This window comes from Sycon ciliatum, chromosome 2, assembly GCF_964019385.1.
Source record: "Sycon ciliatum chromosome 2, ocSycCili1.1, whole genome shotgun sequence".
Lineage (NCBI taxonomy): Eukaryota > Metazoa > Porifera > Calcarea > Leucosolenida > Sycettidae > Sycon > Sycon ciliatum.
This window is the reverse complement of record NC_088644.1, coordinates 37,904,394-37,919,308: the sequence shown is the minus strand read 5'-3', so window position 1 is coordinate 37,919,308 and position 14,915 is coordinate 37,904,394. Positions and strand designations below refer to the sequence as shown.

Below are 14,915 nucleotides of genomic sequence, written 5' to 3'. Positions count from 1 at the left end.
TCCTGACACCGTGCAGAACGTTGCATGTAAAACACGCCGTCAGGAGCTCCAAGGGAAATGAATTCAAATGCATTTATAAAGAAATCCTGCACTGCCAACCTGTGTGATCCACACATTCTCATCAACGGCTTCTTTGCACAGGTGCAATACGTGCCAAATAATTTTCATCAAAAACTGAAAAACTGATAATTATTATCATGATACAAGGTTGATGAGTTGACCCCTGCGTTACGGGCAGCGCCCGGATAAGAGACATTCGAGTGTATAGCACAAAGTACTCATGAAATCTGCACCGAGAGGCACCCAAGATTGACGGAAACTGAGAGACCGTGGGTGATCCCGCTTTCTAGACCAGAAACAAGGATGCAACGGTCAACACCAGACGTGCTCGGACGGTGGCGGGACGGCGATGCCGGCAAGGTAGGGACATGCTACGGTACTTTTCTTCAAGACCAGCACAGCCCGGAATACGGGTAGACAGGGAGAGGGGCGCACTGCTAGACATGCCAGCCACGGATTCGCCAGTGCTATAAATATTATGTGCTTGGCAAGAGCAATAAATAGATATTCTTCATACGCTTTCTGAAGGCATCCACCACAGAAAACAGTACTCGCATAGATGACCTGCAAGCCCCACCACATAATAAAATAAAGTAAATCAAAAAAGAGAAAAAAAGTGAAAGGACAAAAAACGAAACATGCCTATCTACAAGCCAGGTACTCGCCATGGTTACTTTGCTTGTTGGTTGGACATGTTGTCCATGGGCGAGTGTCCTGCCTCTGTTGCTGCTGCTGCTCCTGCAACAACATCCTCTTTCTCTCGCTTCGGTGTCAGGGCGTACGTGTAGACAAAGGCACCAGCCACGCCGCCAAGTAGTGGTCCCAGCCAATAAATCTGCAGAGGTGTGCCGATCAAGTGAAACAAGTAAAACACAGATTGAGTTAAAGGGGAAGTGCATCGATTTTTCGAGTAGGGTCCAGAAGAAAGACAATTTGATATCGGTTCGAATGGCGTATCTCTCGCTTCCATACGATAAGCCAAACTTGCCATATCGCCAATTGTATACACACGTTGCCATAGCGACCAGCACAGTGATGACGTATGAAAGGCTTAGCTCCTCCACAGAGACGGTCGATCACTGCAGAAATTGGTCATTTTCAATTGTCTTGTTGTATTCACGATGTGAAAGAAGCGCTGTATTCAATGCTGTTAGTGCCGTGAACTGTTTATCGGCCTTCTCCTACATTTCCCTAGGCCGACTGTGCCTGGGAAATGGTTCCTCTAGGAGAAGATGCTTGGTATTCGCCATCTCTCCTGAGACATTTTCAGCAAACTTTCAAACCTACGACATTATTTCATTCGTCAATCTCCGCCACCCGTCGTCTCACCTGGCTTCAGAAGATGTTACGAGAGATAGGAGAATCGCCAGGAAGCATCACATCCATCTTCAGGAAGTGGAAAGAGCAAACGGCATGGTCCTTGGTTGGAGGAAATGCTGAACGTCTGATTTGTCCCAACCAAGATTTCACTGCGGCATTTTGTTCGTCACTATTTTCGCTTGTCTGCTGATGTTTTCGCACTCCAACTTTCTCCTGTCGGTGTCACGTCCCAGTGCCCAACCGAGAGGACTACTAATAAACAGTTCACTGCACTAACAGGATTGAGTAAACCTTTGTGAATACAATAAACCAATTGAAAATGACCAATTTCTACAGTGAATCGACCTTCTCTGTGGTGGAGCTAAGCCTTTCGTACGTCATCACTGCGCTGGTCGCTATGGCAACGTGAGTATACAATTGCCGATTTGGCAAGTTTGGCTTATCGTATGGAAGCGAGAGATATGCCATTCGAACCGATATCAAATTGTCTTTCTTCTGGACCCTACTCGAAAAATCGATGCACTTCCCCTTTAAGTGGCACAGTTTCAAGTGTTATAAAACCTTATTCAGTGAAAGGATCACACTACTTTGCCAGAGCGTTGAGCAGGGTTGCATCATCCAATTTGTCGTCATGCCATGTTAATGTTAAAAACCAAGTTAACATCAGGACATCGTGAATCATGCGGGCGGTTTGTCTAGCTGCTCCAAACCTCTCCGTCTCTCTCTCTCTCTCTCTCTCTCTCTCTCTCTCTCTCTCTCTCTCTCTCTCTCCCTGTGCCCCCCCCCCCCCCGAGCAGATTCCAAAAACGTATTCTTTGTAGACAAAATTCTCACCCAGTGATCAGGGAAATCCCCTGTTACGACGGCTGGTCCGAAAGATCTCGCTGGATTCATGCTTGCACCAGAGAATGGAACCTGTGCACGCGTGGACAGAAGAAATCGGAGCATTCTGACAGAATTTCTGAGCCTTCCTGTTCGTTGTTCAAAAAAAAACATACAATGCATGACATGCAGCTGGAGAAGCTCGGTTAGGACTCAATGATATCGTATTTCAGACCAACAGGTTATTCCCTGTAAGAGTCGATGGTGAGAAAGAAACGGCAACGTTTGGTCCAGAAAAATGTTGCTATGTTCTTCCAGACTGGTGTGGATGCATGAACAGTAGAATCCCGCCAGAGCGCCCCGTCTCTCCCATGCGCCCCTCCCTGACTTCTTGTCAGGGAAGTGATTGATCGTATCCTATGACTCTGTGATGCCGTACTGCACTGAAGACGAGTGCTTGACCCCGTTGGAAATGTACACAACAATGCCCACCTTCTTGACCATGGATCGCACAAACCCCGAGTTTTGATGGGCCTGTACGACTCCTGGCTCTTGACCTTTGGTCGGTGTACGAGATGCACGAACAGTTTTCGTAGGGTGAGTACTTTTTCATTGTAGTACTGAATGCGGTAAGTAGGACTCGCCCATCCGCCCCTCCCCACCTGGACCTACTCGTAGAGTGGTGGAGGTAGGGGCGCTCTGGCGGGGTTTACGGTATATGTACTATATTAAACAATAGGTTATTCCCAAGAGCTATTGCTATGAGATTTACGTATATGTTTGTTTGGCAGTGGCACAGCAGATTTTCCCTGTGCTCACACAGTGCTCCATACCCTGGGCAAGCAGGCATGGGTTCCGCACACAGAGAGTAGAATGAGGTCTTGACTGGCAGCTGGAGTTTCGCGTGAAAGCGATCCACCCGCAACACAGTGACATCTGACACTTGTCAGTATCATTGTGTCGCTTTCAAGATGCCAATACCGGATGGCTAGGCATGACAAGGACGGAATGACGTGACATTGTTGTCACAGCGACCCGAATGGGTTATGGTGAAAAAAGGAGGACAAAATGTTACGAGTTATGACTAACTGTCCACCAACGTAACCAGATCTTATACAATCAGCGAGTGCGACAAAATGGCACAAAACTGACAAGGAGTACTGAGACATTCGGCGACCTGACACCTAGCTCCAACACTTCTCCAAGCCGCAAACCAACAACCTTCCAACTTGGAAGGCTCAGGTTCGGAAAGGTCCAAGAGGGGAAGGGAAGCGAACGAAGAAGAGCACGAGCTAAGCATCACGGCAACAAAGAATGCCGAAAGTTACTGGATGATGACGAAACTAGTAAGACTAGTTGGAAGGTTGTTGGTTTGGCCTTGGAGAAGTGTTGGAGCTAGGTGTCAGGTCGCCGAATGTCTCAGTACTCCTTGTCAGTTTTGTGCCATTTTGTCGCACTCCCTGACTGTATAAGATCTGGTTACGTTGGTGGACAGTTAGTCATAACTCTTAACATTTTGTCCTCCTTTTTTCACCATAATTTAGTTGGCTCACCATCCGAGTTAAACTTTGCACATCCGAATGGGTTAATGATAATGATGATGATGATGATGACGGTGGTGACGGTGCTTCATTGCATCGCTCTCTGCTCCAGGACCATGTATCACAATTGGATCCATTCTGTGCCCGTAAAAGTGGCTTTCCATGATGACGGTGGTCCCCAGGTTCCAGGACGGAACGGTTCTGAAGAAGACCGATTTCAGAGATGCACTACTCTGCATTCGCTACGGCCGATGTTTGGCAGGCCTTCCAGATACATGTGTCTGCGGTGCAGAACTGATCACACGGCATGCGCTCACCTGCGCAACCGGTGGCTATACGATAGCGCGCCATAACGAGGTGCGCGATTTGATCGCGCATCTGCTCCGGGAGGCCGGGACAGTGTACGTTGAGACGGAGCCGAGCTTTTCGCCTTGTGCCGGCGGGGATATTGCAGGTGGGCAATCCGTCAACAGGTGTGCCGAAGCTCGCCTCAACGTGCGGGCCCGGGGTTTTTGGTCGTGGCAACAGGATATTTTGATGTGCTGATCACTAATCCCACAGCGTCTGTGTTGTCTCGATCACAAGCCCTGAGTCAGCTGAAGGCTCACGAGCGCACCAAAAAGAACCAATACGCCAGCCGTGTGGTGTATGTGGAGCACGGTTCCTTCATGCCCCTGGTGTTGTCCACCTATGGTTTCGCTGGACCGGAGACTACGCAGTTTCTACAATCCTTAGCCTCGTTGTTCGTGGAGCGGCACAATGAACTGTAGTATTCAGTGGTCATGCGCATGTTGCGCACAAGATTGTCGTTTTGTTTGCTTAGATGGGCCGTCACTTGTTTCCGAGGATGCCGCGGATCATACAGTAACAGGCGGCTGTTGAACTCATTTGTTGCCCAGTGTCGCCAGGCTGAGTAGGCACTTGCCCTTGGCCAGGACAATAATTATGTACTTGGTGTTATTCTCATTTTATTTTACTCCAATATCTACCAGCTCAACATAATAACATCAATGTTTGGTTGCTGTTGTGTTCAATCATTCACAAATTGATTTTAGGTTGTGTTTGAGTTGATTTCCCTGATCACCACCTGGTTAAAACAATAACATCAATGTTTTATTGCTTTCGTGTTCAATTATTGTCAAAGTGGGTTTGATTTGATTTCCTCAATCACTTTAGTTTGATGAGATGCATGTTGACTTGCCCGTACATGTGGCTTTTTCCATGATGATGACGATGTCCTCCGTGCAACTGCCCCCCACCAGACATGCGTTGGTGTTCCATTAGCCTGCGAAGCCTCGGTTCATGCAATGACTTCCATGTTCACTGGACCAAATACGGAAGGTGTATTGTTGGTCGACGCATTGAGTGCGTTCAACTCGCTAAATCATCAAGCAACACTGCATAATGCTCCTCGCATTTGCCCTGCTCAAGGCAAAGTGTTTGCCAACACCTACAGTTCGTCTTTTCGTTGCTGGTGGCGGTGAGATCTTGTTACAGGAGGGGCCATGCCAAGGGGACCCATTGGCAATGGCAGCTAGTGTATGCTGCCACAGTACCTCTCATGAAGCACCTAGCAGCGACTTGCCCGTCGGTCGTCCAGTCCTGGTATGCAGATGATGATGCTGCTGTGGATAGGCTCCTGCAGCTCCGACAGTACTGGGATACTCTCGAACAGGCTGGCCGCGGATATGGCTACTACGCGAATGCAGCCAAAACCATTCTCGTGACGAAGTCAGAGCACCTCGATCGAGCCAGAGAGGTGCTTGACGGTACTCGTACCGGTGTGACAATAATTATCGGCTGAAGGAGCCCGTTACCTGGGTTGTGCGCTGGGATTGGCTAAGTATACGGAAGACTACATATCCGCAAAATGCGCTGCTGGGCACAGGAACTCAGGTCTCTGACTGGACTGGCGAGAAACCAGCCAGATGCAGCATGCATGGTGTTGACAAAGGGTCTGGATGGCAGGTGGCAATATCATCTCCGTGCCACATAGCACAGCCCTGAGGTTCTTCAGATCCCTGGACAGATCCTCGATTCGGAGCTTTTGCCAGCTCTCGTGGGTCATGAGTTTGATCCCAACAGCTCACGGCGGGAGCTTATAGAAGGGTGTTTCCAATTGGTTGTCCTCCATGGGGGGGCGGGGGCTTCTGGACCCGGCAGCAGGATGGCTTTTGACGTACGGGTAACACGCCCGAAGGCAAGCCTGCTGTCGCGTACAGATGTCCTGCGTCAGCTGAAGATCCAAAAGAGAGAATATTGTGCCAGTTGTAAACATTGTAGAGAGAGCATCATTTTACACCTTCAGTTTTTTCAACATCAGGCATGTGTGGGCCAGAGGGTCTCGTTTTTTGAAAAATTTGGTATCACTTGTTGTGGAGAAAAATCCTGAGTTGCATTATTCTGTAGTCATGGGACAACTTTGATCTGTATTGTTGCTGCGTTTGCTCCGCTGGTGTATTACGTGCATACGTGGTTCGCGGGTATCATACAAGCGCCAGCGCCACATCTTTTTAACAAGCTGCTGTACCCTTAGAGTACGTTGATGTTTATTGTGTCTTAAGTTGCTGTTTTTTAGGCCATCATTTTTTATATCTATGTTTCGCGTCGTCCGCACGCATACGTTTTGATTTTTTTCGGAAAAAAACAAAAAAACTCAACCATGCACAGTTAGTGTACGATCGTGCGAGTCATCAGTGTGGATCATGGACTGGTTGCATACGGCGAAGCTGGGATTCAGAAATGGCCTTGAGGCCAGCGTTGGTAAATCGTTTGTTCGGCATCTGCGAGCAGTATTCTATGAGCTTACAACAGACCGCATCGATCGCCTCAAGCTGAGAGGATGCGTCGTTCCGGAGCTCTTTGCACCTCTGCTGAAGGCTGAGTACAATAATCCAGCGAAGCAAGGGCACCAACGGTTGCCTCCTCTGTCCAAAGTGATGCAGATGTTGTGCTTCGATGTACGATTTTTCTTTCAGATGTACACCATGCACGAGCTATTGTGCTATGTACAGTTTTATACACCTCTGATGAGCTTTTTTTTATTATTTTGCAACTTTTTATTTTTTTCCACCTCTCGCATATGATTCTTGAAGTATTAGTTGAACTGACGCGAAACATAGATATAAAAAATGATGGCCTTATGTTTAATAAAAAAAACTCGGATGTTGAGCCAATAGTAATATGTAAAGAGAAAAGGATCTATAAGTTACAAGTACTTTTTGATGTTTGTTCTTTTATTCCATATATTGCTCTTGTTTGTTTGTTTGTTTGTTTTCACTTTGGGCATTTTCTACATGAGGTCTCCTCCAATTGGTGACCCCATACTCATTGTCCTCCACTGCCGCATGCTTGCGTTCCTTTCCATATTGAGTTCCACTGCACTTTGTGTTCATTTTCCTTTCTTTTCATTCCATTAAATTTTTATTTATTGCGTTTTGCTCGCCCGTACAAGAGGCTATTCCATGATGAGGCATGCACATGTACTTACACCCATTAAGTGGGCCACGGTCACAGTAAGCCCGATAGCGAGTGGTGCTACTTTGCCTGCGCCGTGATGCGGGTCAGTGGCAGCAAAGATCACCATGACCAATAGGAATGTAAGGATTATCTCACAGCCCAAACCTGCATTGGACACAGACACAGCACAGTTGTTGACATACATGCGCATGTTGGGATCGCACGACTTGCCCGGGCAGGGTGTGTGTGTGTGTGTGTGTGTGTGTGTGTGTGTGCACGTGCGTATGTGTGTGTATGTGTGTGTGTGTGTTTATGTGTGTATGTGTGTTTGGAGGGTATCCTTCACAAATAGCCCTGTGCATGTGCTCACGATTGTACGATCCTATGGTTCTACGATGTGCGGTATGACACTTCACTCGGTGGCTAGCTCTGCAGATACAGTGCATACAACGAAAGTACACGATTGTACAAGCCAGTTCAGGCTCTGCCGACACAGCGCATACAAGCCAGTTCATGAAATGCGAAACTGAAATCGAAAACGCACAAACAGGGGTCCGGGTGTTGCGGGCTACGGGCCTGCGACTCAGATTTCTAATAAATCTATGATCACCTTGGTGATCCTCTCGCAAGGCCGAGAAGCCAAACATTTTCTCGTCGTGTGAAAGGCCTATAAATTAGTGTCCATAGCGGGGAACACTCATACGTACTAGAAGTGGTGTACATTATCTTTACCACACACATACCAACGGCCATATACAAAGATGATCATTGAAATCCAATCGTGTGAGCCGAAGTTGGGCCCTGCGCCAGTTCACATCCCGGTGTTGGCAGGTCTAGGGATGCACAGCGCCCGGCATGGCGTTGACCCGCTTGATCGGATTTCATCGAGCAGCCCTGTACGTGTGTCAAGCTGCTATACGATAACATTCCCGGTACAGTCAGACCTCGCTTACCCGTACACATCCGTTTTCCACAAAACATATCCGAATAGGCGAGGGAACCGGATAACCGAACACCGGCTACATTGGATGCATCATGTATGCGGTAAGTCTGTAACCAGCTATTTTCTTCCGGATGGCGAGGCATACAGATAAAAGAGGAGCGGATAAGAGAGGTCCGACTGTACATGACTGTATATTATTATGTAACAGTTGCCTGATGATCGTAGTAATACGTGAAACTCAGAGTTGTGACACAGTTTCCAATCTCTCTCGTGTAATATTATGCAACGTTATAGCAATGCTTTCGAACAGCTATGCAGACCCATGCAGTCGACTACTGTAAAACCGGAAAGTTTAACGTTTTTGTAATATTGGCATAACTACGTGCAGGAAGTTTAACGATGGCTACCTTGGCCACCCATCTGCATGCGCATCTTTACTCAGACATCTCACGATAACGTTTAAAAAATTGGTCGTTAAGACGTTAGACTTTGTGACTCGTTAGACTTTCCGGTTTTACAGTAGGTTCTGCTCATCGTTTTTTTCCCATCCTAAATCAGCGATATACTCCACAAACAGTCAAACACCCATCACGATAACCCATCACATCACGATAACCCATCACATCACAATAACCCATCACATCACAATAACCCATCACAACAGCCCAGCCTGGTTGGAAGTTACCTTGGCCAGCGCTGAGCAGAGGGCCGATTTTGTTTCCCCCGAGGTTGCCACGAACGGTTGACGGCGTGACTCCGTAGAGGATGGATGCACCGACGATAGCACCAGTTAACTAAACAAGAGCACAGCGGCAACCCTGCGATTAGCAAGCACGTACAATGCTGAGTGTGCAGTGAACACTGTACAGTAAGACCTGGTTTAAGCGACCACCCCACCCCACCCCACCCCATCCCACCCCACCCCACCCCACCCCACCCCACCCCACGGTGCACGCAAAAGTGGCCGTTAAAGCCAGGTGGTCTTTAGAACCAGGTCCCATAGTTTCTGTGTAGAACTGTCCGCGCATGGAAAAACGGTCGTTAAGAGCAGGTGGTCGCTAAACCCAGAGGTCGCTTACACCAGGTTTTGCTGTATTGGTAGAAAGTCGAGTAGAGGATCCTTTTTGTATGTTGCCGCACACAACCTCCCTGGAATCCTATACTAGTACTTTGATATTCCTACCCACTACTAAACATGGCATGGCAATCTACTGGATCAGGCTTCCTCGCCCAGATTTTGCCACTGCACGGAAATCGTTCAATACCGGCAGGACGACGTATCCAGAGTGGAGAAATTGCACAACATGCTATAATTATCACGTCCGCATGTACTGCCCACTGTGTCCCTGCGGCTTGTCAGTGCAAATCATGATGACGGCTGCTCACCTGTGCCAGCACGTAGAGCACGCAACGTAGCGGGGAAATCTTTTGTGTTGCTAGCATTGCCACAGTGACGGCAGGGTTGATGTGACCTCCCGAGATCGCGCCCGTCGCCTACAGAAGCAGACAAAGAACAGCATGGACGCTCATCAATCATCATGCAGTCGAATCTGACAATCACGGACACCCAAGGGACCGAGGCCAAATGTCCTCAATAAGCAGGTGTCCTCAATTCTCAGTTTCATCCATCATCATACAATATGTACATCGTTATGGTTTTGTGTACAAAATGAATGGGACTGCGACGAGCTGTCCTCACTTTGCAGGTGTCCGTTTTCTCAGGTGTCTGCACGGACAGGTTTGACTGTTTTACCAATGACAAAGGACAGGATGGATGCTTATCGTGTTATCGAGGATGTATTGAGCAGCGCACGTGATCAGGTGTGGCAAACTATTTACCGTGCACCAAACACTACTTGACATTGCGTCACGACGCACTTACTTCAGTCTAGCACTCATGTACTGTACACACTGATGGACACTACTAGCGTAAATCATGATGGCTTGGTACGTACAAAGCACATACTTTGGCAATACACACCACATCTCTTTTTCAGCCAGGCACCTAAGAACCTTTGGGTGCCTGTACATGTACCTCAGAATTGTCCGAAACTGCGAAATACACTACACCTGTAATGTATATATGAGGCGTAATTTTCTTCAAGTTGCGCTCACTTGATGTTAACCAAGATTTATACCATGTACATGTATGTGCAATAGGACAGGAGGGCTAAGATTCTAATGCATTGAAATATTTGTTGAGGGATTTTGACAAACAGGAAGAATATTCAATTTTTTTTACTGCAAATGCATGCTCCAAGGTGCCTGGTTGAGTGAGGTGTCCGGATTCAAAGTCACGGTTCGACATGGGAGATGCAGATAAGAGATGCTCTACACTGTTCAATATATTATTATTCAAGAACAAGCAAAGTTCGCACATACGTATTGAGAAACACAAACTGCTTGTGTTCTACGATTGGAAACCTTTGTTCTGCATTCACATCACCGAGAGCATGCGGTACACAGTGGCGTATATACACTAGGTAAGGTGTTTCACGCAGCCTACCTGAACCAAAGAGGCAATGGCGAGGCCAAACGCGAATGCCACCCTCTCCACGGAGAATTGGATGCCGAAAGATATGATCGAGCCGCAGCCGACAAACACGAAGATAAGAGTTGCCAACGCCTCGGCGAATACGGCTTTCCACAGTGACACCTTAGTAGGGTCTTCTTTGTACCACGGTGTGTCCTCCATGTTGGAATGACTGTACGATCTTATTAAACACGCTGCTAGGCTGGATTAAATCAAGTGTCAATACAGCACAGATACCAACTTGAAGATGAGGGTTTTCCGCCGGTGTTGAAGCAGCTGCAGTCTGAAAGAACAAAGCCAGTACATGTACATGATCAATGGCTTCAGTTACAACTCTTCAGGATGACCAGCAAGGGACCAATGGACCTTTTTGGCCAAAATGGAGTTATTATTATCCATACAGTTAACACCCAGTGAAAGGGTTTCTTTGGCACTCACCTTCTGTACAGTTAGACCTCGCTTATCCGGTCCTCTTTTATCCGGATCCCTCGCCATCCGGAAGATAATAGCTTGTTACATAATACAGCATACGTGATGCATCCAACATAAACGGTGTTCAGTTATCCGGTTCCCTCGCCTATCCGGATATTTTGTGGAAAACGGACGTATGCGGTTAAGCAAGGTCTGACTGTATTATCGATTCACCCCGAGGGTGGGGCATGTACAGCAACTTGGTGAAGAAAAACAGTGGTTTGCAGCAGCACCAAGGCCATTATGTGTGAATACTGAGGCTTAGATTCATCCAACATACTGTAAAAGCAGAACTTCTCGGTGGTGTAATATTTTCTGTGTTATCCAAAATCGGCGGGTCGATGGAGGGAAATCTTCGGTAAACCCGATTACCAGGTAACTGTACTAGTACTAGTACCGAAATTTTCGGTGCGTTTTATTTTCGATAAAATTTCGGCACCATCTACATGTCCTGCAGAACAGTGGGGCTCGTGCTGTCTTTGGCCGCCCTCCGTGGTCGTCTGCCCGCGACCTGTTGGAGCGCATGGCAGTGTTCCGTGTCGCAGAAGTCTTCAATCAGAAGCTAGCATGCCTGGTGTGGTGCTGTCGTTATGCACTGGCAAGTCCAGAGTTGCAAGCCCTGCTAACCCCCGCTGCACCCGGCCCTACTCGGCACCAATCTGCCATGGGCCTGTGCGTGCCAGTTTCCCATTCGGTTGCGGGGCGGGGGCGCTTTGCTTGCAAGGATGCTGTATTATGGGATGCCCTCCCCAGCGACATCCATGCCATCCAGTACACTCGGCAGTTTCGCACGCAGGTAATCTCCTATACCTGTGCCCTGTAGATGCTGAAGACAAGCGAAATCTTCTGGGTTTTTCTGTTCTCTTTCTGTTGTACCCGATCTCCCTCTGATGTACCGCTGACTCTACGCTGAAGATCTAAGCATTTTAATTCTCATTCTCATTATAATTTTCAGATTCGCTTTCATGTTATTGGGTTCTATGCCTTGAATTTGTGAATCAAAATAAATCCAAACAAACAAACCAGGACCACGGCACGTGCATGGTTACCATGCCATCTCTAACCATGCGATGCCATCTTTCTAAGTTGCTGCTTCTTGACAGCCATGCACTTCGTGGAATTTGCATGGCCTTAGGTTTTTTTCCGTGAAATGCGAAATGTCTATACTGTCATCATGCAGGTTACAGCTAGCGGTGCCTGGTGCCGTAGTGGTGGCTTCGGGAAGTTCGGAACTTTGGAGACCGCTAGTGCACTTTATATATTTCCAGACTTGATAAACCCTCATCATAGTAATAATGAGTGTATTGTTAACTTGTGAGTTCACTACAGATATCGGTACTGCGACCCCACCGCAAAGCGAAGCGGGGCGACCGTGCGCCTCCGAACAGCACCGGCCTGCGACGCTCACATTTCGGTCTCGGAATTGCCGTATTTGTTGCATTGTTTTGATTTTTTTATAAACCATCGGCACTGCACTGCACAAGCACACGACTCGGGTAACAAACTATAATTTATATAAATACTAGCTCACATCCGTTAGTAGCTAATAACTAGTGCCTTACCGGTTCTGTTCCAAGTGGAGATGAAACTTGGACGATACTGGTGAAGAAAAACTCAGTCCGTCTTCGTGATAGAACCACTCACACTGGACAGCTGTTCTGCGGCGCAAAGGGTGACATGGACAGCGCACGGACGGCTTCAAACTGGTGACGACCAGACCAAACCGGGCGATGTTATGCATTGAGCTGATTGAGGCTGATCGGATCGGAGCGAGCGCGACCACGCTATCGCGCCGGGGCCCCTGGCCCAGACGAGCGCGCAGAACGCGGACACGGGGTCCCAGGTCGGATGTTGGGGCCAATGGCAAACTAGAGCAGTGGAGGCCGGCATCTCGATCAGGTAACATTACGGCACGGGTATACGGTAGATGTTGCAGTGGGACACCAGCGTCAGTGATTACTGATGGTCCTCCATTTGGAGTGGTAGGTGTTGATAAGTTCTTGGCGCCCACGACTACTGTGCAAGTAGCGCCGAGGATCAAACTACACTAATAAGTCTTACTGTCTTTGTAAACCAACTCAACTGTTCCTTACATTAATTGTAGTTGCTTCAAGTAAGTTCAAACTCGCTAACGCACGGTGTGTTCCCGTGCAGCCGTGCTGTGTACTCGTTGTGTTCATGAGAGTGATAACAAAACCGTGAACATAGTGAATAACAGTAACGCGCAAAGACTTGAAAGTAAAGTAAGGTGAGTTCGCACGTCCGCGTTTCAACCGGCTATGCAATTGTGTCGAGAAACACAACCATTGAACCAGCTTTACACTAACTCAGTAACTGCTGGTCTACCGGAGCAAGAAATCAGCCGCAAAAGTAGGCACTAGCAGCTCCAAGAGTACGTTCTGTACAGTCTGTACTCGTCGTGGTAGCTCTTGGTAGCTCTTTTCAAGGCACTACAATGCAGAACAATTCATGTATGATGTAGACTTTTGTAGTAAGTTAGTTTCGGAAAGCGACGCCTTGTGAAGTTGTGTGCACACCCCGGCGTAGCTGTGTGGTCTCTGTTGTAGTATGAGATTCAACACGGTCCTCGGCAAGTCCTGGCGTTTCGCTACGTTTGTAGACGTCGTGACGCAGAACGTAACACGGCACTTCCTCAGACTCAGTTCCACAACTACTAGTACTACTTCCAGCCATACATGCATGGCTGTATTCGTGGCCGTGGTGCTCGGCGAGCGCGAGCGCTAACGACGCGACAAACTTTGATCTTGCAAGGCACCTGTAGCCCAGTATGATGTAGGCAGTACTGTCTGTCCTTGACAAGCTGCGAGCAGCTGCAACCTCCTTCGCGTTTACATGGTTTATGCATGCACTAAACACGGAGAAACCATAGGAAATAAGAAATCGAGAGCACTGACCTGTTCAAGAGTATTACCGGGAGTAACTAATCTGCGTGGAGACAATAATTAGCCTAGTGCAACCATCTCTCCTCCAGCCGTATTGTGGTGTTCACACTTTATAGGTCTTCTTGTTTGCGTGGAGACAACAATGTGGATAAAGCTAATAATAAACAGGATAAACTGCGCACTCGTGACTCCATGCACAGGTGCAAGCGAGGTTAACGGAAGAACAGAATATTATTAAAAATGATAATACCCAATGCTACACAATCACGGTATTATGCAGAGGCATCTCTGCGGCAGAGACAGTGAACAGTTTCCAAATAAAAACAGAGAGCCGTGAGATTGTGATACAGTATGCTTGTCTAGCAACTCAGAGTCCGAGTTTCATGCACAACCCCAGGGCCACTCAGACATGATAATGGGGGGTATGCCGCTATTTGTGTGCCGTAGACCTACGGACTGTGCCACTACTAGTACAAGGAGTACCGGTATAATTATTCTTACATTCGCCGCATGCGCAAGGACTTAGGTCGGGAGCCCCTTTCCAGCTTATTGCCGCCGGCTGTGCTGACACGGGCAGAGGCGTGACCGTTCGCCTTTGCATGTCGGTAGACATTCTTATTAGGTAACGATTTGTCGTGAAGCTTCAATTTTATAGTTATTTCAATTGAATGTTCTATTTATTTCCGAAATTGGGTTGTCTTTTTGCTTTGACTCTTACTTCATGGTGTTGTGAATAAAACCGTTCTCAAGGTAATAACTACAGGATGCATGCAGGCATCACCAATCACCATAATACCCGGGATGCACTGGCATAGTGTGTACTTCGAAGTAGTACAATTCAAGGAATTCCAGAATTGCAGTTT

At 47.7% G+C, this 14,915-nt stretch overlaps 1 protein-coding gene across 1 annotated transcript; it reads right to left on the bottom strand.

The window, feature by feature from the left end:
* Positions 1-47: 47 nt before the first annotated feature.
* LOC135809964 (aquaporin-5-like) lies at positions 48-12,883 on the bottom strand. Its single transcript, XM_065323415.1, has 7 exons — positions 12,712-12,883; positions 10,652-10,961; positions 9,532-9,639; positions 8,831-8,939; positions 7,234-7,367; positions 2,215-2,295; positions 48-895 (listed from the first exon to the last, which is right to left on the bottom strand). Exons 2-7 carry the CDS (start codon positions 10,838-10,840, stop codon positions 731-733), a joined length of 786 nt encoding a protein of 261 aa, XP_065179487.1. The 5' UTR covers positions 10,841-10,961; positions 12,712-12,883; the 3' UTR covers positions 48-730.
* Between the last annotated feature and the right edge of the window lie 2,032 nt (positions 12,884-14,915).